This window comes from Corythoichthys intestinalis, chromosome 12 (genome assembly GCF_030265065.1).
Source record: "Corythoichthys intestinalis isolate RoL2023-P3 chromosome 12, ASM3026506v1, whole genome shotgun sequence".
Lineage (NCBI taxonomy): Eukaryota > Metazoa > Chordata > Actinopteri > Syngnathiformes > Syngnathidae > Corythoichthys > Corythoichthys intestinalis.
Window position 1 is genome coordinate 39,935,284 of NC_080406.1, and position 27,906 is coordinate 39,963,189.

A 27,906-nucleotide genomic window follows, 5' to 3' on the forward strand; every position below is an offset into this window, starting at 1 on the left:
GCCCCAACAAAAATACCGTATTGGCCCGAATATAAGACTGTGTTTTTTGCATTGAAATAAGATTGAAAAGTGGGGGTTATCTTATACTCGCGGTCTACACGTTATACTCATTCACGACGCTAGATGGCGCCAGATATCATTGAAGCGATGTTCTGTCATGACAAATCTCAGCTACTCTCAAGTTTAACCAGTTTGCATTATCTTATTGCAATGTTTTTCCCTATTCATTTTGTTTCAAGACTACAGTTACAGATAGACTTCACTTTGATGGTTAATGCAGTTATTGCAATTTTGTTGTTTTATCACAATAGATTGGTTTATTTACATTTAAAAAAACAGAAGCCATTAATTTACGAACGAGTGATTGCACTTTAGTTTACATATTTAAATATTCAGATATTAAGATTTGAATGAGGCAAAATAACATGCTTTTTCGCTCAAATATATTGTTATAATCATTTGTTTCAGATGTACATTAATTACTTTCTGTATAAAAATTAATTTGGTGTTCAAAAAGTATTTTTTCAAACTTGAGTCTTGAAAAAGAGGGGGTCGTCTTATAATCAGGGCTGTCTTATATTCGGGCCAATACAGTACATGTCCACAACATGCCGCCTCCTCCACCCCCTTTGAAGAGGAGGGATATTAGAAGTTTTTTTTTGACCAGCAGCAGCCACTGTAAGGAATTTAAAAATACACCAATGTTGTGGAGGTGGTAAACACACCACTAATTTTGCTACTGAAAGTCAGACCTGCATCAGAGTTAGTATAACATTAAACTGTGTGAACTTGCTAACCTGCAAAATTCGAGTAGGAAGCTGCTTAGAAAGAAGTGTTCTTCTGTTTGTGTTTTCTACTTTTAACGTTAATTAAACTGGGAGAAATGTAGGGAACTCTGCTGGAAACTATAGAACCAGAAAAACAGAAGCAAGAAGCTGCTTAGAGAGAGATGGGTACTGCTTAACCTCATATAAAGTGGGGCTAATAAGTATATAGTCAACCACTAGTTGTGCAAGTTATCCCACTTGAAAATATTAGAGAGGCCTGTAATTATCAACATAGGTAAACCTCAACCTTGAGAGACAGAATGTGGAAAACCCCCCAGAAAGTCACATTGTTTGATATTTAAAGAATTTATTTGCAAATCATGGTAGAAAATAAGTATTTGGTCAATACCAAAAGGTCATCTCAATACTTTGTTATGTACCCTTTGTTGGCAATAACGGAGGCCAAACGTTTTCTGTAACTCTTTACAAGCTTTTCACACACTGTTGCTGGTATTTTGGCCCATTACTCCATGCAGATCTCCTCTAGAGCAGTGATGTTTTGGGGCTGTCGTTGGGCAACACGGACTTTCAACTCCCTCCACAGATTTTCTATTGGGTTGAGATCTGGAGACTGGCTAGACCACTCCAGGACCTTGAAATGCTTCTCAAGAAGCCACTCCTTTGTTGCCCTGGCTGTGTGTTTGGGATCATTGTCATGCTGAAAGACCCAGCCACGTCTGATCTTCAATGCCCTTGCTGATGGAAGGAGATTTTCACTCAAAATCTCTCGATACATGGCCCCATTCATTCTTTCCTTTACGCAGATCAGTCGTCCCGGTCCCTTTGCAGAAAAACAGCACCAAAGCATGTTTCCACCCCCATGCTTCACAGTGCGTACGGTATTCTTCGGATGAAATTCCGTATTCTTTCTCCTCCAAACACGAGAACCTGTGTTTCTACCAAAAAGTTCTATTTTTGTTTCATCTGACCATAACACATTGTCCCAGTCCTCTTCTGGATCATCCAAATGCTCTCTAGCCAACCGCAGACGGGCCTGGACATGTACTGGCTTCAGCAGGGAGACACGTCTGGCAGTGCAGGATTTGAGTCCCTCGCGGCGCATTGTGTTACTGAGAGTAGCCTTTGTTACTGTGGTCCCAGCTCTCTGTAGGTCATTCACTAGATTCTCTCAACCCCCCAACCCGTGTGGTTCTGAGATTTTTGCTCACCGTTCTTGTAATCATTTTGACGCCACGGGGTGAGATCTTGCATGGAGCCCAAGATCGAGGGAGATTATCAGTGGTCTTGTATGTCTTCCATTTTTTAATAATTGCTCCCACAGTTGATTTCTTTACACCAAGCGTCTTACCTATTGCAGATTCAGTCTTCCCAGCCTGGTGCAGGTCTACAATTTTGTCTCTGGTGTCCTTCGACAGCTTTTTGGTCTTGGCCATAGTGGAGTTTAGAGTGTGACTGACTGAAGTTGTGGACAGGTGTCTTTTATACTGAAAATTAGTTAAAACAGGTGCCATTAATACAGGTAACGAGTGGACCCTCGTTAGACCTCGTTAGAAGAAGTTAGACCTCTTTGACAGCCAGAAATCTTGCTTGTTTGTAGGTGACCAAATACTTATTTTCCACTCTAATTTGGAAATCAATTCTTTAAAAATCAAACAATGTGATTTTCTGTTTTTTTTTCCCACATTCTGTCTCTCATGGTTGAGGTTTACCCATGTTGACAATTACAGGCCTTTCTAATCTTTTCAAGTAGGAGAACTTTTGGTGGTTGACCTAATACTTATTCGCCCCACTGTATTACTCGCATAACACAACATACACAAAACATAATCATAATTAACTATGTACATAAATCTAAAAAAACTGGGGCGGGGGGGGTGATCTACCCACACCAGCGTTACCATCGACTAGTCATTTGTGATCGACATAATGAACACCCCTGATTTAGCACATCAATTTATTAGCTTCATATTCGTGATAAATGTAGCCCTGACCCACGTTCATCCAATCTGTTTGGTCTTATTAATGTCATATCCCGAGAATAATGTGTACATGCAGGTTGTGCTGTTATATCGTCCATCCCAATTGTTGAGACCAAACGTACGCCCTTGTCCCTACCGTCCCTATGCAGTTTTGATGTGATTTTTAAAAGGTGGTCTAGGGACGGCCAAATTGCATGAGAAATAATGAACTTAGTAGTTAATTTTATAAACTATTTTATCATATCAATCTTAATCATAAAGTAGAAATATAATAAATGTACATGGTTTGAGCAAAATAATGGAAACACGTAACATTTTGGCATCATAATCATTGAACATAATTGTTAAAGAACGGCATGAGGAACAATTCTAATGAAGTTGAGCAGCTCGTAAAATCCCCAGACCTCAACATTATTGAGCATTTATGGTCAGTTTTAGAGATTCAATCAAGAATCGTGTCTAAGAGGGTATTCTAACTGAAGAATGGCTTAAAATTCCTTTGGAAACAATTCACAAGTTGTATGAATCAATACCTCGGAGAATTTAGGCTGTAATTGCCGCAAAAGGCGGACCTACACCATATTTAATTAGTTTTTGTTGTGACTTTGGCAGCCTGTCGAATCGCGCATGCGCATTTGAAACAGTTTAGCCTGCTAAACTAGCCACCAGAACACAGTCAGCCACAGTAAGCTTAGCTAGCACAGATATAAATTAGACAAAGAAACCTTGTGAAGAGTCTCCCTGAAAAACAGTCTAAAGTGACGGATGGTGACAGGAGCGCCTGTGACACTAAGCAGCGACGTACCTTACTTAACACATACGGAATTATGAAATTGAAAGGTATGCCGTCACGATGTTTTTTCCAACTTTTTTGGCAGTCGATGTCCATGTTAGCTCGAGCTAACAGCTAGTTAGCAGTCGTTGTTTTCCACCATCAGCTTGGACCGAAATGAACCGCAGAGGCCCGTATTACGCAAAGTAGAGGATTATCGTACTCCGTTTTATTTAGCCAGTTTGGTGCGTGAAAATTATATTGCTGTACCTGTCCGTGGTCTCGTCAAGGCGTGTAGTAAATGTTTGTGTCAAGCTAGCCGATTGTTGTTAGCCGCGTTTGCGGTCGAGAATCTTAGATGAGCCTCGCTACTGACAACTTAAATACTAGTTTGGCTTAAGCACTATCGTGCTAGTTAGTCCACTTGGTCGTCTGTTAATCAGGTCATGGGAATAACTTTCTTTTCGATATAAGTCTGTCGTTTTAAGGGCGTCAATGCTAGTAAATTACGTGGGATAATATTGACTCATATGATTTTGACATCTAATGTAGTTTAATTTAGGTGATCTAAAAAGAAATGAGCATTTGACCATCCACAAACATGAATAGATGATGAAGTTTGTGTAACGCTAAAACATGACTTTGTTGGATCCAAACTAGATGAGTGCTAATGTCAATAGCATCATAGCTGTTTGAATGGCAAAGCAACAAGGTAAACGCAAAACTGCTTGCTTTAATTGTCTTTACCTTTCCGGATGAGTGTTTGATCAATTAAGAGGTGTGCGATAGGGACTAAAATAATGTGCTTTTGAATCTTGATAATGTTATATATTGATCCTGATTTAATATTTGCCTTAGATTGTTTAAATTGTATTGATATTTTTTCCTAATCTTTTAGTATAGTCTTTATTGAAGGAATGTTGTAATGTGTGACTAAAGGTAATTCAAACACACACAGCGCAGTACTCAAAGTAGCATTCCATTACTGGCTACTATTTATTATGAGAACACAAGATTGTCATCTTGTTCTGCAGGCCTGACTGTGATATCTCAGTCTGAATATTGGGGCAACAAGAAATAGCTTATAAAAATGAGACAAAATGAGGGGGCTGCAAAGAATTGTCCAGTGAGGTTACTTTCAAATCTTCCTAGCAATGATGAAAGTTATTGTATAATTAATAATGAAAGGTTTCACAACACTAAAGAAGCCGCTTCCTGGTTATAGTAGTAAAATTATTTACAGGTAAAAGCTTCATCTAATTACTCTTAATTTAAGATGCCAGGTAATTTGCATGTCCTTTGCTCTTTTTCCTTGTAGGCTGGAACATGAAGATGGGACCATGACGTATCCTGTGAAATATTAAAAAATTGGCCGCTTTTTATATACTTCAAAGTGCTAAAAGGTAAAGCCTCATTTTATATTTTCATTTTACTCAACTGCTGTTCTTCTGAACAGTACAAGTCTTTTTTTAGTCTACCCTAGCAAAAATGTTGACCCATGTTTCGAGACACAAATGTGTACAGTATTTGCCTTTTCTCATGTTGGCTGTCTCTATTGTTATTACTACTCAGGTTGTTCTGCAGCAAACAAAGACAGCCAACCTGTTAGATCAGTCTCATGAAGGACATAACTGTGTTCACATGCAGTCTCTTTGCAGATTAAAATCATTCCTATTGAAGATATCTGTTCAACTGTTTGCATTACACGTGATGTGCGGCATTGCAATATGTAGTGCACGTGTCATTAAGCTTCATCAAAACAGTTTTACAGACGTGTGACATGCGCAGAGTGATGTAAACCTTAAGAGATTCATCAAATGTTGACCTGTAGAAATTAAGGATGTCCCAATCAGATCACATGTTTGGAAAATCGGGCCTGATCATGTCAGGATCAGAATCGATTAAAAAAAAAAAAAAAAAATCATTGGCTGCCATTAGCGCTATATGAACAGTCAGTGCTAGCCTTCCCAGTTGAAATGGATTTTATGTCTGAAACTAATTGGCAGTGAATGAGTTGAGGCAGGGGTCAGCAACCCACAGCTCTGGAGCCACATGCGGCTCTATGAACCCTCTGATGCGGCTCAGTTTTATATTATGTAAATTAATATTTGATTTAAATTCTTGCACTGTAAGATTTAACAAAGTAGCAAACCTTCCTTTTATTAGGCAGATCTAGTAGGCAGATCTAGTCAGGATCTCTTTGAGTGTTCAGTAACTGAACACTCAGAACAGCCGACTTTTACATTATGTCTTGTTGACTAGTAACTTAAACAGTGAATTATATGCACAATTTTAGATTTTATATTACAAATATAAAAGATGCCTACCTTAATGTGATCCCTGGCCCTGGCATTTGACACTTGTTGTGCGACACACAATGCTCTCGAGGCATAATGCACAAACAACTAGCGGAAGTAACCAGCCAACCAGTTGTTATCGGCATCCCCAAGGGGCTGCCGGCTTACTAGTTAAGCGTAGAAGAAGTGGGCATCTGGGCGAGAAAACGAGAGGGGGCGAAGCAAGGTGTTGAGAGTTGCGCGGAGAGCACTGTGAAAAGAGGCTGTGTCCCCCCCGCTGGTTTTTGTTTTGCTACTAAAGGTCTCCAGCAAAACGCCATCCAACGCATCATTGTGTTTTTATGAACATCGCCACCTCTCCAAAGTAATCACCGTACGAATCGACGACAACGAGCCACGTTAATCGCCGGTCCACTCTATACTACAGTGCGGATTTGAAAGCACCGCAATTACCAAAAAGTGCAGATTGGTACACAGTGTACATCCGCCAGCTCTCTGATTGGTTGGCTTTGTGACACGTTAGTTGCATGTGCTGAATTGAGCGCGCAGAGAAAAAAAACACAAGTGCAGGAATGAGAAATTGAGGAAGGGCAGGAGGTGTGGTCAAAATCCAATATTGATGGCATATAACGCCATCAGCATAGGGGGTGGGAGGGGCGCCCCTGTAAAGCTGTAAAGCCCTGAAATAACAGCGCAAATGAAAATATCTTGATTTCAGGTAAAAATGCGCATTTAAAAAAAAAAAAAAAATTGCCATGCGCTCGGGTGTCACTGGTTAACCCTTCGTGTGCCAGTGCTGATACGCGTGTCATTGGTTGCCGACCCCTGGTATAAGGTATGTAAGGTTGCCGCCTCCTGAGTTAAGGGCTACAAGCAACTAAATAATGATATTGCAGAATAAAAACACAATAATGCTGTATACAATTTGTAGAATATATCAATCAATATACAGTACAGGCCAGAAGTTTGGACACACCTGTTTGTGAGTTTTCTTTAATTTCATGACTATTTACACATTCCCACTGAAGGCAAAAAACTATGAATGAACACGTGTGGAAAATGTATTTAGCAAAAAAAAAGATGAAATGGCTGAAAACGTAAATATAATATTCTAGTATCTTCAAAGTAACCACCCTTTGCTATGGCTGAAAACGTAAATATACCTGTAATATTCTTGTATCTTCAAAGTAACCACCCTTTGCTATGATTACTTTTTTGCAAACTTTTGCCATTGTCTTGATGTTTCTCAAAGGGAGTCACCTGAAATGGTTTTTGACTGCACAGGTATGCATTTTCAGGGTTGATTAATACAATTTATTGCTTTATCAATGGGGTTTGTGTTGCATTGAATGAGGTGTGTCCAAACTTTTGGCCATAGGATGACCAACTTTATGTAAAACAAAGTATTTGAATGTAACAAATAGGGGCTGCAGCTATCAGTTATTTTAGTTCAAACACATATTCCCCTTGAAAACTGCTAAATATACCTTTAAACTAAATTTCGAATGCATTAAAAAATATTTGCTCAAACAAAAACTTAGCTTATATTGGTCATAGGCCTTAACAAGGAGCAGCTGGATTCACCCATGAGAAATGAGTTGTCAAATTCACTGTTGCCACTAAAGGGCAGTGTATAAACCCAAATGCAAACACTGTCAAAACAAACCATTACAACTCGACATTAATTAAACGAATACGCGAGCAGCAAAATTTATTTTGAATCTTTTTTCTAATCAATTTACTCGAGTCAATCGATTATTCGTTGCAGCAATAGTAACAAATGAGTTTTCAAACTCATTTCGTTCTGCACAGCTGCCTTGCAAAAAAAAAAAGCCCTTTTTGAATGGCTAATTGGCTATAATGTTTGCTTTGTTCAAATTGGGGAAAAGAATACTTACAAATGCTTTCCCCACCCTCATCCTTAACACATTTCTGAGGTCGGATCTGAACTCCGTATTGGCAGATCCTCAAATTGGGTGACTCGGACTCTCATGCAAAAACATGTGATCAGGATATTTCTTGTAGAAATATTTTCTGCCAAAGTAAAAGTGTTCTTTCTTGCACTATCCAGTCCTTTAAAAACGTGCTACGTTGAAAGCGGTGATGTCACGGGTTCCCACCCCCCCTCCTCCTGGGGAGATGTCAAGCGGACCTGTGGCAGAGAGCTGGTGTTATACGCAGGTTTGAGCAATCAACACTTTACTTGTGTTCTCACGAAAGCCATGTCATTACTTTCCCATGGTTTGCAATGTAATCTTAAATCATGTCGCTATGAAATCCTTCATACTAAATGATCAAGTTTCTTCTTTTGGCTCCAAGGTCAAGGTTGTCAAGTTTTCCTACATGTGGACCATAAACAACTTTAGTTTTTGCAGAGAAGAAATGGGGGAAGTGCTGAAAAGTTCAACCTTCTCCTCTGGGCCTAACGACAAGATGAAGTGGTCAGTGACGCATTTTCCAAAAATATAGAAATAAATAGTGTCTCAAATACAAATGCACTATAAATGCTAGCAATCATCTCTTAAGTACCTGCATGATAATTAGAGCCAGTGTGTCATAAACTGGAAGCTCTTCTCTGAAGGCTTAGCATAATTGTTTTGTCAAAAGAAGTTCAGAGCGTTTGACTTCTTTTTGACCTTGACGTGCGGTCTTCTGTTTACTTGCCAGGTGTCTGCGAGTCAATCCAAAGGGACTTGATGATGAAAGCAAAGATTATCTGTCATTGTATTTACTTCTTGTTAGTTGTCCAAAAAGTGAAGTCAGAGCAAAATTCAAGTTTTCCTTGTTGAATGCTAAACGTGAGGAGACAAAAGCGATGGGTAAGTGAGAGCACACAGGACATCCACGTATTCTACCATTACTTGGTAACATTTTTCATCATACAGCATATGCGTCTTTCTGTTGCAGAAAGCCAAAGAGCCTACAGGTTTGTCCAAGGCAAGGACTGGGGCTTTAAAAAGTTTATCAGGAGAGATTTTCTCCTCGATGAAGCCAACGGACTTCTGCCTGATGATAAACTTACTCTTTTTTGTGAGGTACATGTTCAACTCTTAACTATAGTGATTAAAATCGGGTGCTTCAAATTGCTGGAAATATAATCCTAAGAGTACTTGTGTGGAATTTATGGTGTCCAATCATCCTTCAGCTGTGAATTGAAATCAGTTTGTCAAAGTAGATGTCTCGCGCCATTGTTGGCAGCCAAAGACCTATAACATGTAAAAATTTACTCCGTTACTATCAAGAGTCGGGCTGCAGCTATCGAACATTTTTGTAATCGAGTATTCTACTGAAAATTCCATCGATTCAGAGTAATCGGATAAAACACTATTTTTAAGATATAGAGCAATTATAAATATACCTGAGAAAACAAGACCTTTCACATAGTATTGAACCATTTTTAGACTATCGATGGCTTTTAGATGTACATTGTTGAAAACTGAAAAAAATTGCATCTCAGTTGTGACTCCAAAAACAACAAATTCACTGCTTTCACGCAAAATACTTAAGATCTTATAAATTAAAAAAAAAAAAAATCTTATTTCTTACATTAAAATGTCATTACGCATGATAACACACATCACTTAAAAGTTCATTCCCACGTGTTTCAGTTGAATTTCCTTTTTTGTCAAGCTATTTTTAAGTTGTAGTTTTCGGTCTAGATGTCCTGTTAAGATTTTGAGTTTTTGCAGTGTTGAAAATAAATGTCTGATATTGACAGTGAGCTCATCACTATTTTACAGATGAAATAATGCCTGTATGAAAGACACGTTAGCCACTCATCGACAGTAGTCATAATTAATAGAAACCTAGCACTCCACAGGGCTAACTACATTAGCAAGGTACAGTAACGTTAATCTTATTTATTAGCGCTATGTTAACCTAATTTGACCTTGTCCCGCGTGTCACTCCTCTGCTCTCGGAGTAAACTGGAGGCCTGGCGGGCAGGTTGCGCGGTGGCGCCCGGCCTGGGTTTCAGGTGTGGTCATCGGTCGCGGGGTCTAACTGGGGGTGCGGTCGGCCGGGCCGCGGGTAGTAGTGTTATGCAGCTGTCTTACAGTGAATACATGAAACGGTGTTCACTTTGGTCTCCAGCTTGAAATGCTCTCTCACTTTTGACATTTTCTGCTTTTTCTTGGTGACTTTTTCTTCGCTTTCATCGGCCTCTTCGTCGTTACCTCTATATTCATGAGTGGTTGAAATCAAATATATCAGTCGCCTCTCTCTTCTTCCTGTATGCCCGTGACGTCAGCGCGTTGTGCCGCATTAAAAGTAGTCCAAAGAAAACGTCATGCTTACAGCTGGCAAAATTAAACGATTCCTTGATCAATTTTTAAAATCGGCTTACTCGAATTATTCGAGTAATCGTTTCAGCTCTAATCAAAAGTACAGCAAAATCTAATTTACCCCATGCCAGCTTTTGCTTCTGGTGAACAATGGGAGTGCATAAACAAAAAATAAGTATTGATAATTTTTCAAACAAACATTGCATCTGGATACAACATTTCAGTATCAACACTAATGACAACCCTACTTTATAAAGGAATGTTAAATTGGTGACTGTAATTTTCAGACTATAAGCAGCTACTTTCCCCCCAAGCTTTGAACCCTGCTTCTTATGGTCCAGTGCACCTTTTTACGGATATTTATAGTCTAATCAGCTTTGGTGTAAATACCCCATATTACAATGTTGACAGCTGCGGCTTGTAGTCCAGATCTACTATTATATGAAGAAATAGTTTTCTTGTCAAATTTTGTGGGTGTGCCTTATTGCAAAAACCCTGTATAATAATAATAATGATGTAAGTGATACCAAGGAAACAGATCATTAACCTTCTACTGTTTTAACCGGTGTTGTTTTTGGCAGCCATTTTAATTTTCATCTTTGTCTTTTGGGCGAAAATATTTTTTTTGTCATTTAAAAATGTCTTCGTCTAGTTTTAGTCAACAATTTTCTAAATGATTTGTCTATAAAAGTCAAACGTTATAGTCCATAAATAAATCAATCAATAAAAGGTTTCCAACAATTTTCGAATGAACATGACAGACGAGCACTTAACTGTAGAGTCTACAAGGATATCTCCATTTTCACGATGATAATACACACTCAGCAGGAAAGCAGCGCATTATTTGCAGTTAAACTCACCTGGATGCCACGAACAGTATATAAAATGTTTTCCAAGAGTTTAAGAAGAAAGTCGCCGCGCTAACTGCTAATGCTAACGTGAACGCTATGCTAACACTACAAGTTAGTTTAGTGTGTGATGATCACTCAGCACAGACTTTTAAAGGCTAAAGCAACATGGCATATCTAGCCAAGATAAGGCGAAACTTACCAAGCAGCACCTGACACACATTTCACAAAAGGAGCTTGGAATGGGCACAGGCTGGGGTGGGGGAAGCCGCAGCACATCACATACAATAAGAAAATATCACACATTGTGAATTCATGACGGAAACTATGGCGAATTTTCATCTCGTTCTCGTGTCGTCAGACGATGACTACTGGCATCCATCTCGTTTTAATCTCCCAAGACACATTTTCAGTGCAATCATCGTGACCTCATCGTCATGTTGACGAAATATTTCCGTTACCGTCATTGTTGACGAAAACAACACTGATTGGAACTGCTTTAGTTTTATTTCATAAATCAAGTTGGAAATGTTATGACTACCCTAATTTTCGCACTATAAGGCGCACCTGACTATAAGCTGCAGCCCACCAAATTTGGCACAAAAACGGCATTTGTTCATAGATAAGCTGCACTGGACTATAGGCCGCAACTCTCCTCACTGTATCATGGGATATTTACACCAAAAGATATTAACCGGTAACATTTTATTTGACAGCGACATCATACGACTGTCAAAAGACCAAATGAAGCACCATGAAGCTTTGAACCAATTGGCTGCAAAGCTTTATTGCTTCAAGAAGCTTCATTTGGCCATCACTGCTCCTTTGGGGGAGACAGTCAACCTCTGCTGCCAACACTGTTGTCATCCAACATGCCTCTTAGCATGCATTGCAGCGCTACAGATGTAAATAACAATCAAAAATCATTTTCTGTGCTAAATATTTCTTCAGTTACTGTTCCAGTTGTTTCATCAGTTGCTAGTTATGGTATTTGCTAACACTTTATTTGACAGTGGTGCCATAAGACTGTCATTACACAATCATAATTATGACATGTCTCTGTCCTGAGCATTCATGAATGCTTATTACAGATGTCATCAAGTGTTATCCGGCAAATGATCTCACTTTTGAATGGATGCAAAACATCCAAGATGGACAAAAATTGAGTTAGTGACATAATTTGCCAAATGACACTTAATGACATAAGCATTCAGTAATGTCCATGATAGTGTCATGTCATAATTTTGATGATCTTATAACAGTCTTATGACACCGCTGTCAAATAATGTGTGACCTAAAAAAAAAAAATCAACAAATAAGCCGCACTGGACTATAAGCCACAGGTATCAAAATGAAGGAAAAAAGTAGCGGCTTACAGTCCGAAAATTACGGTATATATTGTCAATTGGGGATAGGTCTGTTGAGCCATAAACAGTTGGCAGTCAGCTTCACAACCAGTACCAGAACACTTTCTGGCAGGAAATGCTTCAGAAGTATAAACATTTCTTGTTGCTACATGTTACTAGTTTGGATGTCACTTGCCACGTTTACATGGAGCCAAATATTCCAATTACAATCGGAATATTTGTTCAAACCGAATAATTGTGTTCCATATAAACACCTCATTTGGAATGAACAGGCCCAAACCGAATGGAATTTCATTCCGATTCACAGGGGTGGAATATTCCTTTTCCCAAACCGATTAGAAGTAAAATTATATCATGTAAACAGGGAAGCGGAATGGTGTCTGGTTGCGTTCTTTCTGCGCATGCTCCGTACTGACGTGGTGACGTCACTCGGTGACGTAAGTAACGTCACTTGCAACATGGCTTCCAAGCACACGCACAGCGCACCCACACAACTTTTTAAATGAACGGCGTATCATTCTGAAGTTTTGTTTCCTCTCGAAACGTTAAAACAGCAGCTGATCTTACGATCGATCTCCATGTTTTGCAACGTGACGCTTTGTTTTGATTAATCTGCGCATGTCAGACGGCTGTTGTCAAACGTCCTTTCGGAATAAAGGCAGTCACATGTAAACGCTGGATCGGAATAGATGAAGTGACATGTAAACAGCTGATGTGAAATTTCCATTCAGAATGATTTGAATCTGTATGAATAAAAGTCAGCATTTAAACGTGGCTACTTATGGAGCCCACTAACTCATCCGTTAAAAGGACACATCATATACTTTAAATAAATGTACTTGATTCTTGCTTCTGTTAATGTCTGCCTACTTGCGAGCAAAAAAACAATCCAGAAAAAAATTGTTTACACCAGTGACATTTGAAATGCGATTCATTTGATTTTAAGTGCTTTTGTGTTAAATGGCAGTCTTGTTTGCAGTAATGCGTTCTCGCGTTTTATAAGTGTTAGATGCATTTGCTTCTACTTATTTGGATGTTTTGTGCTCAATGCTCTGGTGTGGTTTTTTTAACAGGTTAGTGTTGTCCAGGACTCTGTGAACATTTCTGGCCAGTCCAACATGAACATGCTGAAGGTTCCTGAGTGTCAGCTGTCTGATGACCTGGGGAACCTTTGGGAGTGTTCACGCTTCACAGACTGCAGCCTCTATGTGGGAGGGCAGGAGTTCAAAGCCCACAAATCCATCCTGGCAGGTATGAAGAACTTGAGTTAGCACTTGGTGACGCTTTGGTCCAAACCGGTTTAAGATTTTGACTTTTATGAAAGAATGTGGGTTTTAATATATGTAACTGCAATCGTAACTTGACTGGAAGACAGATCTTCCTGCAAGTCCATTAGGAAGCATCATTTATACTGCTTTCAAAATATGGTCTGAAGGCATTTAGCAAGCGCCCATGACGGAGAAATGCTGAAAATGGCCTTTGTGAGACATGTCATGCCTCTTCTGAATGGCTTCCCTCACAGAGCCTTAAGCACCTTGAAAGGCCACCAAGGTTCTGTACCTCCTGGCAGGTTTGAAGCAGCCTGCTTCTGTAAAAGGTGCTAATCCGCCTGACTAGCCTGCTTGACCTAGTAATGACTGATCCAGGAGACTGAAAGCCTAGCAGTCATTTCTAGCTAATGTCCTTTGGACACGGTGGCAGCAGATGCTGTGGTCAGATCAGAAAAAATTGACAACACAGCACTACCACTGCTTTAACACATTGACAAGTGCTGTACCTGTAAGAGGTTTTTGTTGATTTGTTTATCAGTCTTGGATCTGTTTTTCACAGCAAGGTCGCCTGTCTTCAATGCTATGTTTGAGCATGAAATGGAAGAGAGTAAAAAGGTACAAAGTCACCCTTTACTGTATTTAGAATGTTATTTTTGTTTTTGGATGGACGCTAAATCCTGTTTTTTTCCCCCCCTCTTCCCAGAACCGTGTAGATATAAGTGACGTGGATCCGGATGTCTTCAAGGAAATGATGGGCTTCATCTACACAGGGAAGGCCCCAAATCTTGAAAAGATGGCAGATAATCTGCTGGCAGCTGCAGACAAAGTAAGCCTGGTAACAGTTTAGATCTGCTAACTCTTAAAGACAGTCTTTTGCAGCTATTTTATAATTTTTATTTCTTTTTGGCTTGCTGTGGTTTATCCCTTCTCATTTAACTTATTGGCTGCCATTGATGATGTTACACGTCCAAATCATTTTGTCTGGGAGTTGCTGGCACCGAATGATCGCTGTGGATTGGACATCTAGCGCCGTCAGTAGCATTTATGAGCATTTACAGTCACTTCTCTGGTTTAAATGAATTGCACGCCTATAATTGTCAATAGCAGGCAATGAGTTAAATGCTATGAAAATTAAATTGAGTGTTGGGGGAGGCTGTAACCACAGTTTATTTTTATATATTTTAATGTTATTAATCTTGTTCATATTAAAATAACAAGGATTCTATATACGTATATGTTAAGCCTGAACGATATAGCGTTTAAACATCGCCATCGCGATATGCACATGCGCCATAGTCCCATCGCAAGGATGTGCGATAGTTTTTTTATTTTATTTTTTTCCAATCCACAAACCTTTGTTCTGCTTCATTCGCTCGCACAGCCTCTCACCCCCTTTCCCAGCTCTGTCACTGCGGCACTTGCTTATTAAAGTTAACGATGGCTTTGATCTGGCCAAAGAAGCCGGGCAGCAATCTGTCAGTCATTGTTTAACTTGTTAAACAGTTTCTGCAAGGAAGCGCGGGCTGGAATGAATGTGTGTGTCTGTGGGGGGAGAATGTGGAGACGTTCGATACATATAAAATAAACGCCAGGAGTTTGTAATTTCTACATGTCACTCCACGAATCACAGCCATGTTAGGTAAACGGAAGCATTTAATAAAGCCAAGCATTTTTCTACTACAGTACTTTATTCTTTTTTAAAAATGATTCAGTGGGACAGTTATGTTTAAAACTGATCATAATTATTACATTTGAAGTGTTTAAAAAGCATTTATTAAAATATATATATATATATACCGTAATTTCCCGAATATAAGGTGCACCCGTGTATAATGCGCACCCCAAATTTACTTGTAAAATCTAGGGGAAATTATTGTACCCGTTTATAACGTGCACCCTAAGTTTAGCACCAATAAATAGAAGAATACAAGAAAACAGAGCTCGTGTACAGATACAGAAATGTAATTTTACTGAATGGTGTTTTCCATGAGGTGAGTTTCCCGAGGGACAGATATAGTTGACGGACACACACAGGAAGTCTGTTGTTATGTTTGTTATGGTCAGAGTTGCGACGCTGCAATAAACGTTGACTCAAATGAGTTAAACTAAATTCTGTGCTTTATGGAGAGTGAAAAAAGCAGAATCTAACACAGACGAAATCATTCGGCCGATCAGTGAAGTATGACCGAAACAAAATGGTGACGTCACGTACCGTAATGGTCGGCAACGGATGGCCGCATACGTTTCTTTAACACAACGTGGCCGTGTCAATAAAAAAAAATCTGTTTATATATTATATATGCGCGCCATGATTTTACAAGTTGATTTTAGGGGGAAAAAAGTGCGCGCTAATATTCGGGAAATTACGGTACATTTTTTAAAATCATACTTTGGGGGGGAAAAGGAGGAAAAAAACATGTCTCATATGTATCTCTTTCCAGTGCTAGATCTGAATAAATACATTGAGCGCACACACACACACACAAAATGGGGGGGGGGGGGGGGGGGGGATGCGCTACTTCGCGGTTTTTCACTTATCGCGCCGGGTTCTGGTCCCTATTAACCGCGAAAAACGATGGAATACTGTACACTGTGGTCATTATGAGTCATCCTAAGTCTTTCCAAACAGCTATCCAAGTCATCTAGTAAAAATTTCTTTGAAAATTTTAGGACAGACTTTTAAAGGTTAAAGCAACATGGCATATCTAGCCAAGATAAGAAAACAAAACTTACCAAGCAGCACCTGAGAGGAAACAGTGAGTGAGCGTGTGTGTGCGGGGGTTGCAGCGCGTCACGAGTGACACAACTAAACAAAGCTACTATGCGTGCTAACTACACATACGATAAGAAAATGTCATACAGGCTACGTTCACACTGCAGGTGTTAAAGCATAAATATGATTTTTTCGTGTTTTTCCGACTCGAGTGAGGCATTAACTTGACTGTCTGAACGGGACAAGTTGCATAAAAGTGGACCATTTCAAATCCGATCTGGGTCACTTTCGTATGTGGTTTAAATCCGATCTGGCCCACATTTTTCCAGAACGTCGCGGCGGTCTGAACTGGTTAAGTCTCACAAATCGGAATTCATGCAGCAATTACGTCATCAAAGAGCGAGAGACACGGCACGCTAAGGTAGAAATGTAAAATGTAAAAATGCAGCTCTGCGTGAGCGCCTAGCTTGCCTTGAACACGGCTTTTGGGGAAAGGTCGGGCCTGGCAACAGTCATAAAAAAAATAAAAAGGGTTGAGGATAAGCCTGAGAATGATCGGTTTTCTCTCTGCTCTATATGAGCAATATTTCAAGATTGCTTACACGGCCGAGAGTCTGGGCAAACTGCGTATGTGTGTGTAACATGCACGGACAGTGCGTGCATGCTATCGATCCACAGAAACTTTGAATATAAGCCTAAACGGGGATTATGTGTGTTATTTGTGTCCTCTTTTTGGAAATCAATACATGATCGCCCTGGAATGACGGATGACAGCCAGCATGTGTAGTCATTTGTTTTGATGCTTCTGCATATGCGGGTCTTCTTGCTCAGCGCGTGTCGGAGCGCGAATTAGTGAGCATGAGTAGGACTTGAACGGTCTCAATGGACAAGGCAGTCTGAACGGGCACGCCAAAAAAAACAGATATGGCAACAAATCAGATGTGTGCATTAAGACCTGCGGTATAAACGTCGACACATTGTGAACTTATGACGGAAACTTTAGCAAATTTTCATCTCGTTCTCGTCTCATCAGATGAAAACTGGCATTCGTCAGTTATGTTTCGGTCTCCCAACACTTGTTCTTAGCTTGTCATGTTGTCATGAAAAAATTGTTTTTGACGATAAAATATTTCCTTATCGTCATTGTCGACGAAAACAACACTGGATGGGTGACAAAAATTAAAATCTAAATATTGTTGAATGTAGTATGCCACTACATCAGACAAATATGTATGGGCACAGTAGTAGTAAACCAGTAAGTTTGGCTTCAACCGCATTTTAGTGCAGAGTAATCAACCGTGAAAAGTAAATTAGCAGGTAAATGAATACGTGTCTGGAGCTAAATTAGTACAACAGCTTCTCTGTAAGGACAGCACATGCATCCATAAATGAATTGTAAGTTACAGCATACATTAGTTAGGAAAAGCGCTTTTAAGGTCAACATTGTTTTATATCTAATAGGTATTTATAATCCTCTAATAGGTATTTATAATCAGTAAAAAATAATTATCAGCAGGAATTTGTGTTGGTTTGCTCCATTTTGCATCATTGTGTCAAGTTTCAATTTTGACTTTTGTCAAAAAATTTGTCAAATTTTATTTTGTGTTCACATTTAATGGTCTTTTGAAAGTGCAATCTTAGGAAGCCATTGTTTTACATCTTCTAAAATGTATTAGGGCTGTCCCAAACCACTGATTTTCTCCCGATTAGTCAGCGGACTATATTTACGATTTGTCGACTAATCTAATAATTTTTTTTTTTTTTTTTACCAATTTTATAAATTTTATAATGAATTTTTTAAAGCTTATTAATTCACACACACAAAAAAAATCGAACACTTAAATTCTTTATTAACGTAGAAATAATAAACATAAATATCAATAATAAATCACAAACAATGAGGTCAAATGCTCCCGGCATTAACTAGTGCAAAAAAAAAATGTAAACGGAAACACTTTGACTTCACCTTTTTAACAGGAGTCAAAACAATTCTTAATCCTTTTGTGGTATGTTGTTCTAAATGTTCAAATGAATTTCAATTGGCCTCATGTCCCGGGTAATCGATTTCAGAATTCTTTGTGTGAGTTCAGATGCTCTTTCTGGTGTGCCTTCCGCATTTTTTGGGGAGTATAAAAACTGTTCAACATTTGTTTGTTTTAACCTGAACATAGATAAAGCAGAAGGCAAACTGAAATATTACCACAATTGTTTTTAATCATAGGCACACATAGTCGTAGTAACAAATTAAATATATAGTATTAATTTTAGAGTGTACTCCTATATGTATATACGCAATAATACTTTATAATATAAAGTCATTAACATTAGTGCAGTCATGGATTATAGTAAGCAGGCCAGTGCTGTTTTCATATATATATTTTTATTATGTATATGGCGGAAAACACAGACAAGACAGAAAAAGCAGTTTCTGCTCTTGCACTCCTCTGTAACAGAAACTGCTGTATTTTAAGCCAAAACAACTGTTTTGTTTGATAGAACAATGTCTGTATGCTGCCATAGCAGATTCATGTCGGATTAAGCCCCCGAACTATTTTTGTCAGTTTTACCCTGAAAACCCCCATATAGACGTCGCACAGCCGCTTGTGTTCCAACACAGCCATAAAACGAAGGTAATTAATCATATTTAATATTCAAAATGTCCGTCGTTTTTAGCTTAAAATCATAAATTGAAGTTTTATATTTCGTTTAAAAAAAAAAAAAGATTTAAATTATTCACTCACATATTTTAAACTTTTAAACAAATTATCTCACAAATTAAAAAATGGCGTCTGAAAAAAGTCACGGATCTCTACCTCTTAACTATCGCTTAATTGTACGGGTGTCAAACGATTACGATTTTTAATCGAGTTAATTACAGCTTAAAAATTAATTAATCGTAATTAATTGCAATTAATCGCAATTCAAACCATCTATGAAATATGCCATATTTTTCTGTAAATTATTGTTGGAATGGAAAGATAAGACACAAGATGGATATATACATTCAACATACAGTACATAAGTACTGTATTTCTTTATTATAACAATAAATCAAAAAGATGGCATTACCATTATTAACATTCTGTTAAAGCGATCCATGGAGAGAAAGACTTGTAGTTCTTAAAAGATAAATGTTAGTACAAGTTATAGAAATTTTATATTAAAACCCCTCTTCATGTTTTTGTTTTAATTTGTAAAATTTTCAATCAAAAACTAAACTAGTAGCCCGTTATTGTTGATGTCAATAATTACTTACACAATGCTCTTGGGTGCTGAAGCCTATAAAATCAGTCGCACCCAAGTGCCAGCAGAGGGCGGCAAAACTCCGAAAAACAAAACAAGTACACCTTTCAATGTGCTGTCATTTTAATCTGTTTGAGCGGGGCATTTGTGCGTTAATTGCGTCAAATATTTTAACGTGATTAATTAAAAAAATTAATTACCGCCCGTTAAGGCGATAATTTTGACAGCCCTACTTAATTGTATTTTTTTTTTTTTTTTTTTTTTTAAACGTCCCATTTTCTCCGATATGTTCGATGATAAATAATCGATCCAAACAAAGAAAAATTGGGTGGAAAAAAAAACGTTTAAAAGGGTAAATATATGAAAAAGAAAATCTCAACCATTCCTTGATGCCTGCGATTTCTGCATCGCAACCCTGGTTATATTACCATGTTTCACCCATAATATCCCAACAAAATCCAGCTGTGGCCATTCACAGCTGTGTCTTGACACTAAGTGATACATGCTGCATGGAGTTTTTGGTAAGTACGTAGGTAAGTACGCGATAATATCTCGTTAAAGTCATAGCGTCTGTAATTCTGCTCTCGCGTGCTCTCACCTCCAGATAGGGTTTTGCTGTTTAATTTTTTTTTTTTTTTTTTTTTTTAATGCCCTTGTGTTCAAAATTGTTCTTCCTCCAGAAAATTGAGATTTCAAGCTTTCCAATGATGTATCACACATGCATATCGGACAATTTTGAAAGTTGGCCAAATTAGGGGTCTCAGAATGGAACTTCAAGTCACCTGAGTGTATTCCTCCATATATATATATATATATATATATATATATATATATATATATATATATATATATATATATATATATATATATATATATATATATACACATATATGTATTGTATTTTTTGTTAGACACCCCCCCGATGACGTCGACTAGTCGGGACAGCTCTAAAATGTATTCTGCAATGCATTAAATGTTCCTTATCTGATTATTCGAACTAACTAGTTGATAGATTAATCGACTACTAAAACAATCGATATCTACAGTCCTACCTCATTCCCTGCCCTTATTTTACACGCAATGTCTTCCCTGTCATAATCACAAAATACTGTAGGACGTCGTTTCACTTGAACACTATCGTTTGGTGTCCCTAGACAAATGCAGTTTACATACAGTGGCTAAGCGCTGACTCTGTGCTTACAGTATGCGCTGGAGCGTTTAAAAGTCATGTGTGAAGAGGCCCTGTGCAACAGCCTCTCGGTGGAGAATGTGGCCGACACCCTCATCCTGGCAGATTTGCACAGCGCCGAGCAGCTCAAAGCACAAGCCATAGATTTTATCAACAGGCAAGTATCTGGAGGAGGAAGAAGGAAATAAGGGGGGAAAAACCTCCAGTGATGAATTTCTGCTGCCATTTCTGTTTACCATCCCTGAATGCTTACCTTTTTATCTCCTTGCCATAGGTGCAGTGTCCTCAGACAGCTGGGCTGTAAAGATGGAAAGAACTGGAATAGCAAGTATGTAATTAGCTGATATATGTGACACAAGATGAATAACGCACTCTTATCTGGGCCCCTCGCAGATGCATTAGAATTCATTGTTTTAGCCCAAGCAGAAGGCGCACTATTTGCCTTTTCACTTTGAGACGTCGTATCGAGGTGTCCAAGTTATTAATAGACTCGTACCTGGAGAAACCCTGCAAATGGAGCCTTTTTTGCGCATTTCGTATGGGCGGAGTGTGGTCGCCAAGTTTTGCCTTTCCAATGAGTAGTCTGGTGTTTTTCTGACATTTGTAAACTGCTCTACGATTTGTGCACATACATCTCAATAGGGTACGAAACATGATTTTGTCTAGCCAGTCAGCAAAAAATATTCCATCAATCGAGCAATCGCTGACCGCCCTCAGAGTCCAAATGGATTGGACATCCATCACCATTAATGGTACTGAAACATAATAATTCAATGCCTGCCCAGTTAAAATACTGTAGATTAGATGTCAATGGCAATCCATGTGTGAGTTTTTATTTTATCATGTGCAAATTCAAAATCAAAATTAATTTAATCAGACCAAAGCATTTTAAATAAGTGATGCAACAGACATTTTTACCATTATTATCCAACCACTTATTTGATAATAAATTGAAAAGATATGGACATTTTTTAAGCATTTACAGGGTATCAGTCAATTAATCAATTGTAAAAATGAATGACATGTTTTTTACTGGGAGAAAAGTCAATCTAATGGGGCTAAAAAAGGCTAAATTCTTTAATAGGGGCTCATTTAAATACTATGGGGGAAAACTAGTATTATTGGGGCGTTATTTCTGTTTGTAATCATTTCTATTTTATTTAGTTTTAACACAAATAATTTGTTAATGTATTATGAAAAATCTAATATATATTAGGCAAGTGCCGCTATGAGAGTCTGACTGTGATAACCTTAAAGTGCTTGTGACACGAAAAAGCATGTTTATTTCATAATACACGCGGTATTTTATGCTCCTGAATGATATGGACCGCTTGGATGTGTGTGGAAGCGATCGCTATATTTATTTAGTTTTTTGAATCCCGCGCCAGGAAAATGAGTGACTTCCGGCTTCGGTCTCGCATTGAGGAGGAGGGCGCTGTGACGTGTACGGTAGAAGACGTCCTCTTCACGCTACAGTGTACTGTTGTGTATGAGGACGAAGGATTCAGCTGATTTTGCGGATTAATACTTTTATTTTTTGCATCAAGCCAGCCAAACGGCTGCAGAAAAATCATTCTGTATGCGGGTTAGGCGTATGCGCCTTTTTGGAGTTTCAAAAGGTTCCCATTCACTGTGGATATTTACTGTGGGACCATTGGACTTACAAGGAAGTGAGTAAACATCTTGTTTTGTATTATGTCAAATACGAATACAGTGATTACAAAGTAAACACTATAAAATTCCTTTAAATAAAGGACTACTTACGTTTGATCATTGATAGGCATGTAAAAAGCTATCCTCACGCTCATTAGCAGTTAGCTATTAGCACGTTAGCTACACAACAATTCCAGCCACCCTCCTCCAGGGAACGAACTGTAAATTGCTCTCCGCCGGGCGGTTTGCCGATCCGCAAAGAAACTCGACAACCGGGTCGTCATGTCAAATAATCCAGGCTAGTTATGTGTGATTTTCCACTTTGAAGACTTTGAAACATCCCTCGGTTCGGGTTAGCATGTCGGCTAGCTGTCACTCCTTCTGGTCTGTTTACATTCTCCGAAGCCGGGGAAGGGAAATGACATATGTCCGATTTAGGTGTCATAAAATATCGTTCGGCAGGTGTGACAGTAAAGGTAAAGTCGACTGTTTTGACCATTATGGAGTAATTTTGCCATGTCGTCTTGAATAAATGGATTTTTATTATTTTATATTCCATTTAGCACAAGTTATTTGTCATGACCATGCCATTTATTTAGCAATTGGGGAAAGTACTTGGGTAAAAAGAATATCCTGTAAAAATATTGAAGTAAAGAGACAGAAACAATGACATTTTGCCGCTCTCTTCGTCGCGTTTTCCTCATTGTGAATAGTTCCCCCTCGACGGGCTGACTGGTCCTTCTCAAGCCATTTATATAGCTATTGGGGAAAATACTTGGATAAAAAGAATATCCTGTAAAAATATTGGGAGTAGAGAGACTGAAACAATGACATTTTGCAGCTCTCTTCGTCTCGTTTTCCTCGTTCTGAACAATTCCCCATCAATGGGCTGAATAGTAAAACCAATGAGCCTAGTCTACCGCTGACGTCATCCACCTGTTGGGGACGCTAAAGCCCTATAATTGTAGGCGTGGCTAACCGGCAGATTAAAAGACTAATTTCTCGTCATCTGTGCTTTGCTAAATTGTTGTATATGGTCGAATCGTCTCAAAATATGATTCTAATTCACATAATAATGCCATTTAAGACTTTTTTTCTGGTGTCGTATGCTCTTTAAGCCAAAATATCACGGTATTGCAATTAGAGCTCAAAAATGTTTTACTTTGAGATGTATGTCTTTTAAAAACTTTTTTCCCCCCTCCCTATTGAACAGGATTTTTTTTTTCAAAGCATATTAGCAAATTGGAACATAAGTATAATGTTAAGTTAAAAAATAACAAATAACTGAAATTTTCTAAATAAAATTGAAATAAATGCAGTCCTTTAGGCGAGCCTAAACCAGCAGCCACAGCTCAACATTATTACAATCAGAACAAAAATAATTGAATTATTTTCCATAAAAAGCAAGAGTGTATGACTCTTATCATGTTTACATTGTACACACTCTTAACACAGACAGTTGCCAGGGGGAAAAAAGCACCACATGCTTTACCACCGCTAGACACACTAAACACACTGGAGTTAACTCTCGTAGCTGGTGGTAAACGTTCATGACAGTGTACTAACCTTTAATTTTGTATAAATCCGAAATCATATTGGAGGTATTGCCTCCTCGGCAGCCACCCTCGACAAACATCTTTTACATGTTCGTTGGCCCTCCTCTAAGCCGCAGCCGACTGTAACTTTTTTATAAATAAAAATAAAATATTCCCATATCAACGATTTCATTTTCTTCGATGGGGGAAAAAGTTCAGGAGTTTCACCTCCTCCAGTCATCGTGTAGCACAGCTGACTCACTGACACTGAGCAGCAACATGTGGGGGAGGGTTGAGCCTTGCAGCTGCAAGCAAGGGATTTGGAGAGTGGAAAGTACTTACAGTATATAGCGCCTGCCCCTTTTTCCATGCATTTAGATCAATGTAATTATTAGGTGATGAATGAAAAAGATTGAATAATAATAATGTTGAAGTTTTTTTAATGACCAAACCTAGACAGTGGCTCTATAAAGGGTTTAAATACCCAAATTAAAACTCTGTGAAAGTACAGACGTCTGCTTAAGCAGCCAAATTAAAAGCATCGCCATATTTGATAGAGTGGGCACTCCCTTTAAATATGTTTTTGCAAAATTCCTTTCTTGAACTTTGACATCATTACTGCAAATTTACTCATCTTTCATATTACGTACATACCCATAAGTTTGTCAATTCCTTTATTCTTTGAGTGACCGTGAAATTCCTTTTCTGACGTCTGTGACGTTTGACCTCATGAACCCAAATCCAATCACCCCTTCCATTTCATATTACTAACATATTATGCAAGTTTGATCATGTAGCAGAAGTAAAATATGATTAAAGATGTTTACTGGTAAAAAGGTTCTACCTTAATCTAAGCATACTCTGCTGAACAGCGACTTGTATTTTGAATGATTTATAAGGCCACTTATTTTCTTCGGCACTTGTGTTCATTGATTTTGAATCTCTCCACGTTAAGCTTGATTGTGTTTGTCCTCGCAGCCACGCTACGGACATCATGGAGACTGCGGGCTGGAAGTCAATGATCCAATCGCACCCTCACTTGGTGGCCGAGGCCTTCCGTGCCTTGGCTTCGGCGCAGTGCCCGCCCTTTGGTCCCCCCCGCAAGCGCCTAAAACAATCGTGACGGCCCGGGACTCACTGGCTCTGCGCAGGAAAACACTCGTGAGGGTGCCACTCTTATATGAATTCCACCAAAACTGAACACACTTGAATAAATGAGAGTGGCCCTTTCTCACCAGGGATGTGGGGGAGGCTGGCACAATGAACTTGGGGAAGGGCGGGAGCAAAAGAAGAAAAAAACAAAAAGACTCGCTTCGCTGCCCGACTGTGAAGTTCGTGGTCAGGGTGGGTAGCAAGTCAAGCCGTCTGCTACTGTTCCTTTTTTTTTTTTTTTTTGGTCTCCTTTTAATTTTTCAAAAATGGCCTTAATATATCTGCCATTGCTCTGGAGTCATTCCAGAGTTCATTTTGTCTATTTTACTCTGTGCCTGCCTTGTCACAAAAGACCAGGCCTCCTCCAGGTTGCACTAGTTCCCGTCAATAGTTGTTTTCATATGGAGTTCCATAGGAACGTAACAAAAGGTTGAACTAAATGGGAAATATTATATATTTGTAATGTTTAGCCCGTTTTGAGACCCGACGTTAAAGAGCATGAACACTTTGAGTGCAAGGTCAGTTCTTAACACTTTTTAAAAGATGTGTATGCCCCATATTGATGGCACCATTTGTATGTAAATGACAGCTGAAGCATCCTCAGAAGACGTCTTTTGTATAGGGACAGAAAAAAAGTCTTTGGCCCTTATATATAATTAAATATTGGAAGTATTGGCATGTATTTAATCAGGCTCACGTCTCGTGTCCGTTAACCATCAATACGAATTCGACTTAAGTATTGCCAACCTGCAAATATATATTCTCATCATATTGTGGTTTAGTCAAAGTGGAAGACAAATGCATGGTCATGTTATTGTCAAGGGGAGTGTCCAAGAATGATTTTTTTTTTTTTTTTTTTGGGGGGGGTAAGAATTGACAAAAATTCCTCTCAAAATGCTTGGAGACGTTTAGGATGCTGCCGGCGATGTCATTTGTTGTTCTTGAACGAGAGCTTGTCCTGTTTCAGTGCATCTTAGCGTAACCTGACACAAGACACACCGGGAGCGTTTGTAAAATTAGAGACGGCATCATTCTGCGTTGTCAACATGTTGAAATGTATGTTTGGTAGCAGCAAAATGGAAATTGTCCACAGGTATGGCTGCGTTAAGCAATTAAAACATTTTCCAGCAATCTCTTGTCTTGGTTTTTTTTTTTTTTTTTTTGGTAATCCTCTTTGAAGTTCCTGCCGCTTACTTAAGCCACATGACATAAAGGCTAACAAAGCTCTGCGTCTTCAGAGTGGACCACAACCGAGATGTGTCCACCTACTGTCTCACTAAGGAGCACCATTAAATCTTATTTCACCTTTAATCATCCTCTGTCTGTGTCAGGCGGGGGATTTCTCCCAAGGTGTCACAAAGCTTTTCAAAAGTCTTGAGCTGATTGTAAACCCTAATACTAATGTAAAATTTCCACAAATTTGGTGGCACACTCACATCTCACACATGGAGAAAGGGACTCTTGACTACAAAAATGATTCAACTGTGCTTCCCAGGTGCTATGTTGTGATAAACCACCTCGTGTGCCCACACATACGCAACCACTGTACATTTAATAAGCTTTTTCCTGGAGCAGTTAAAGTCCTCACATTCAGTTGTGCAGGCACCTACATGGCATGCACTCATCAATAAAAATAAGATAACTGGTTCTACTTAGCAAATGTTGGTTTTTGATGAACACTGTCATGAAATGTCTTGTTTGTAAAATGTTTTGATTACCTCATTTTACCTTGCCACACTGACGGTGTTTGCCTTCCAGCTGTGTTTACCGTAATTTTCTGACTATATGGCGTACTTGACTATATCCACCACCTACCAAATGTGCCACGAAAACGGCATTTGTTCATCGATAAGCCGCACTGAACTGTCAGCTGATGCTGTCCTCACTGTATTATGAGATATTTACACCAAAATATATTAATCGGTAACACTTTATTTGACAGTGGCATAATATTGTCATAAGACCAAATAAACCACCATGAAGCTTTGAACCAGTCGGCTGCAAAGTTTTACTGCTTCAAGAAGATTCACTTGGCCATCACTGCTCCCTCTGGGGAGACAGTCAACCTCTGATCACACCTGCTGTCAGCACTGTTGTCATCCAACATGCCTCTTAGCATGCATTGCAGCGCTACAGATGTAAATAACGATCAAAATTCATGTTCTGTGCTAATTATTTCTTCAGTTACTGTTCCAGTTGTTTCATTAATTGATAATTATGGTATTTGGTAACACTATTTGACAATGGCATCAAAAGACTGTCAAAAGAACCTAATAATTATGACATGACACTGTCATGAGCATTAATGAATGCTCATAACAGATCTCATTTAGTGTCATCCTGCAAATTATCTCACTTATGAATGGATGTAAAAGATCTAAGCTGGACTGTCTATGGCTGGACATAAATGGAGTTTGTGACATAATTTGCCAAATGACACAATGACATCTGTCAAGCATTTAAACATGTTGAAAACTCCCAGGATAAATGTTCACGATTTTATTAGCAAATTGCAATATTTGAACATAAATTATATTAACACACACAATAAATACACACTTGTTAATAATATATCTAGGAATGCAAAAAATCATTTGTCTTAAGACCACTCAACATTGTCTAAATCCTGTAAATACCCTGACTAAGAAGTTTTTAGTTATATGAAAAGAAAAAAGGGAGCCTTCCTTCAGGTAAACCACGACTGCTTTTGTCCAAAAGCACAGCTAAAGGCCACAAAAATTGAAAACGTTTTACCGCTGATATGATTAATGTATTATTATCTGGAAAAATGTCTGCATAGGCTGCAAATAAATATC

General features: G+C 38.7%; 1 protein-coding gene across 1 annotated transcript; it reads left to right on the forward strand.

The window, feature by feature from the left end:
- Nucleotides 1-3,412: 3,412 nt before the first annotated feature.
- Nucleotides 3,413-26,243, forward strand: spopla (speckle type BTB/POZ protein like a). The gene is made up of 12 exons (XM_057852706.1): nucleotides 3,413-3,607; nucleotides 4,858-4,942; nucleotides 7,908-8,017; nucleotides 8,156-8,277; nucleotides 8,504-8,655; nucleotides 8,744-8,871; nucleotides 13,408-13,585; nucleotides 14,165-14,220; nucleotides 14,309-14,431; nucleotides 20,765-20,907; nucleotides 21,025-21,078; nucleotides 24,917-26,243. The coding sequence occupies exons 3-12, from the start codon at nucleotides 7,940-7,942 to the stop codon at nucleotides 25,059-25,061; spliced, it is 1,179 nt and encodes a 392-aa protein (XP_057708689.1). The 5' UTR covers nucleotides 3,413-3,607; nucleotides 4,858-4,942; nucleotides 7,908-7,939; the 3' UTR covers nucleotides 25,062-26,243.
- The last annotated feature ends 1,663 nt before the right edge of the window (nucleotides 26,244-27,906 follow it).

Bases quoted from the DNA above. Each gene is read 5' to 3' on its own strand.
- spopla (XM_057852706.1), top strand. From the start codon at position 7,940: ATGTCACGGGTTCCCACCCCCCCTCCTCCTGGGGAGATGTCAAGCGGA. The intron at 8,278-8,503 runs GTCAGTGACGCA...TTTACTTGCCAG, and splicing joins CCTAACGACAAGATGAAGTG to GTGTCTGCGAGTCAATCCAA. The intron at 21,079-24,916 runs GTATGTAATTAG...TTGTCCTCGCAG, and splicing joins GGAAAGAACTGGAATAGCAA to CCACGCTACGGACATCATGG.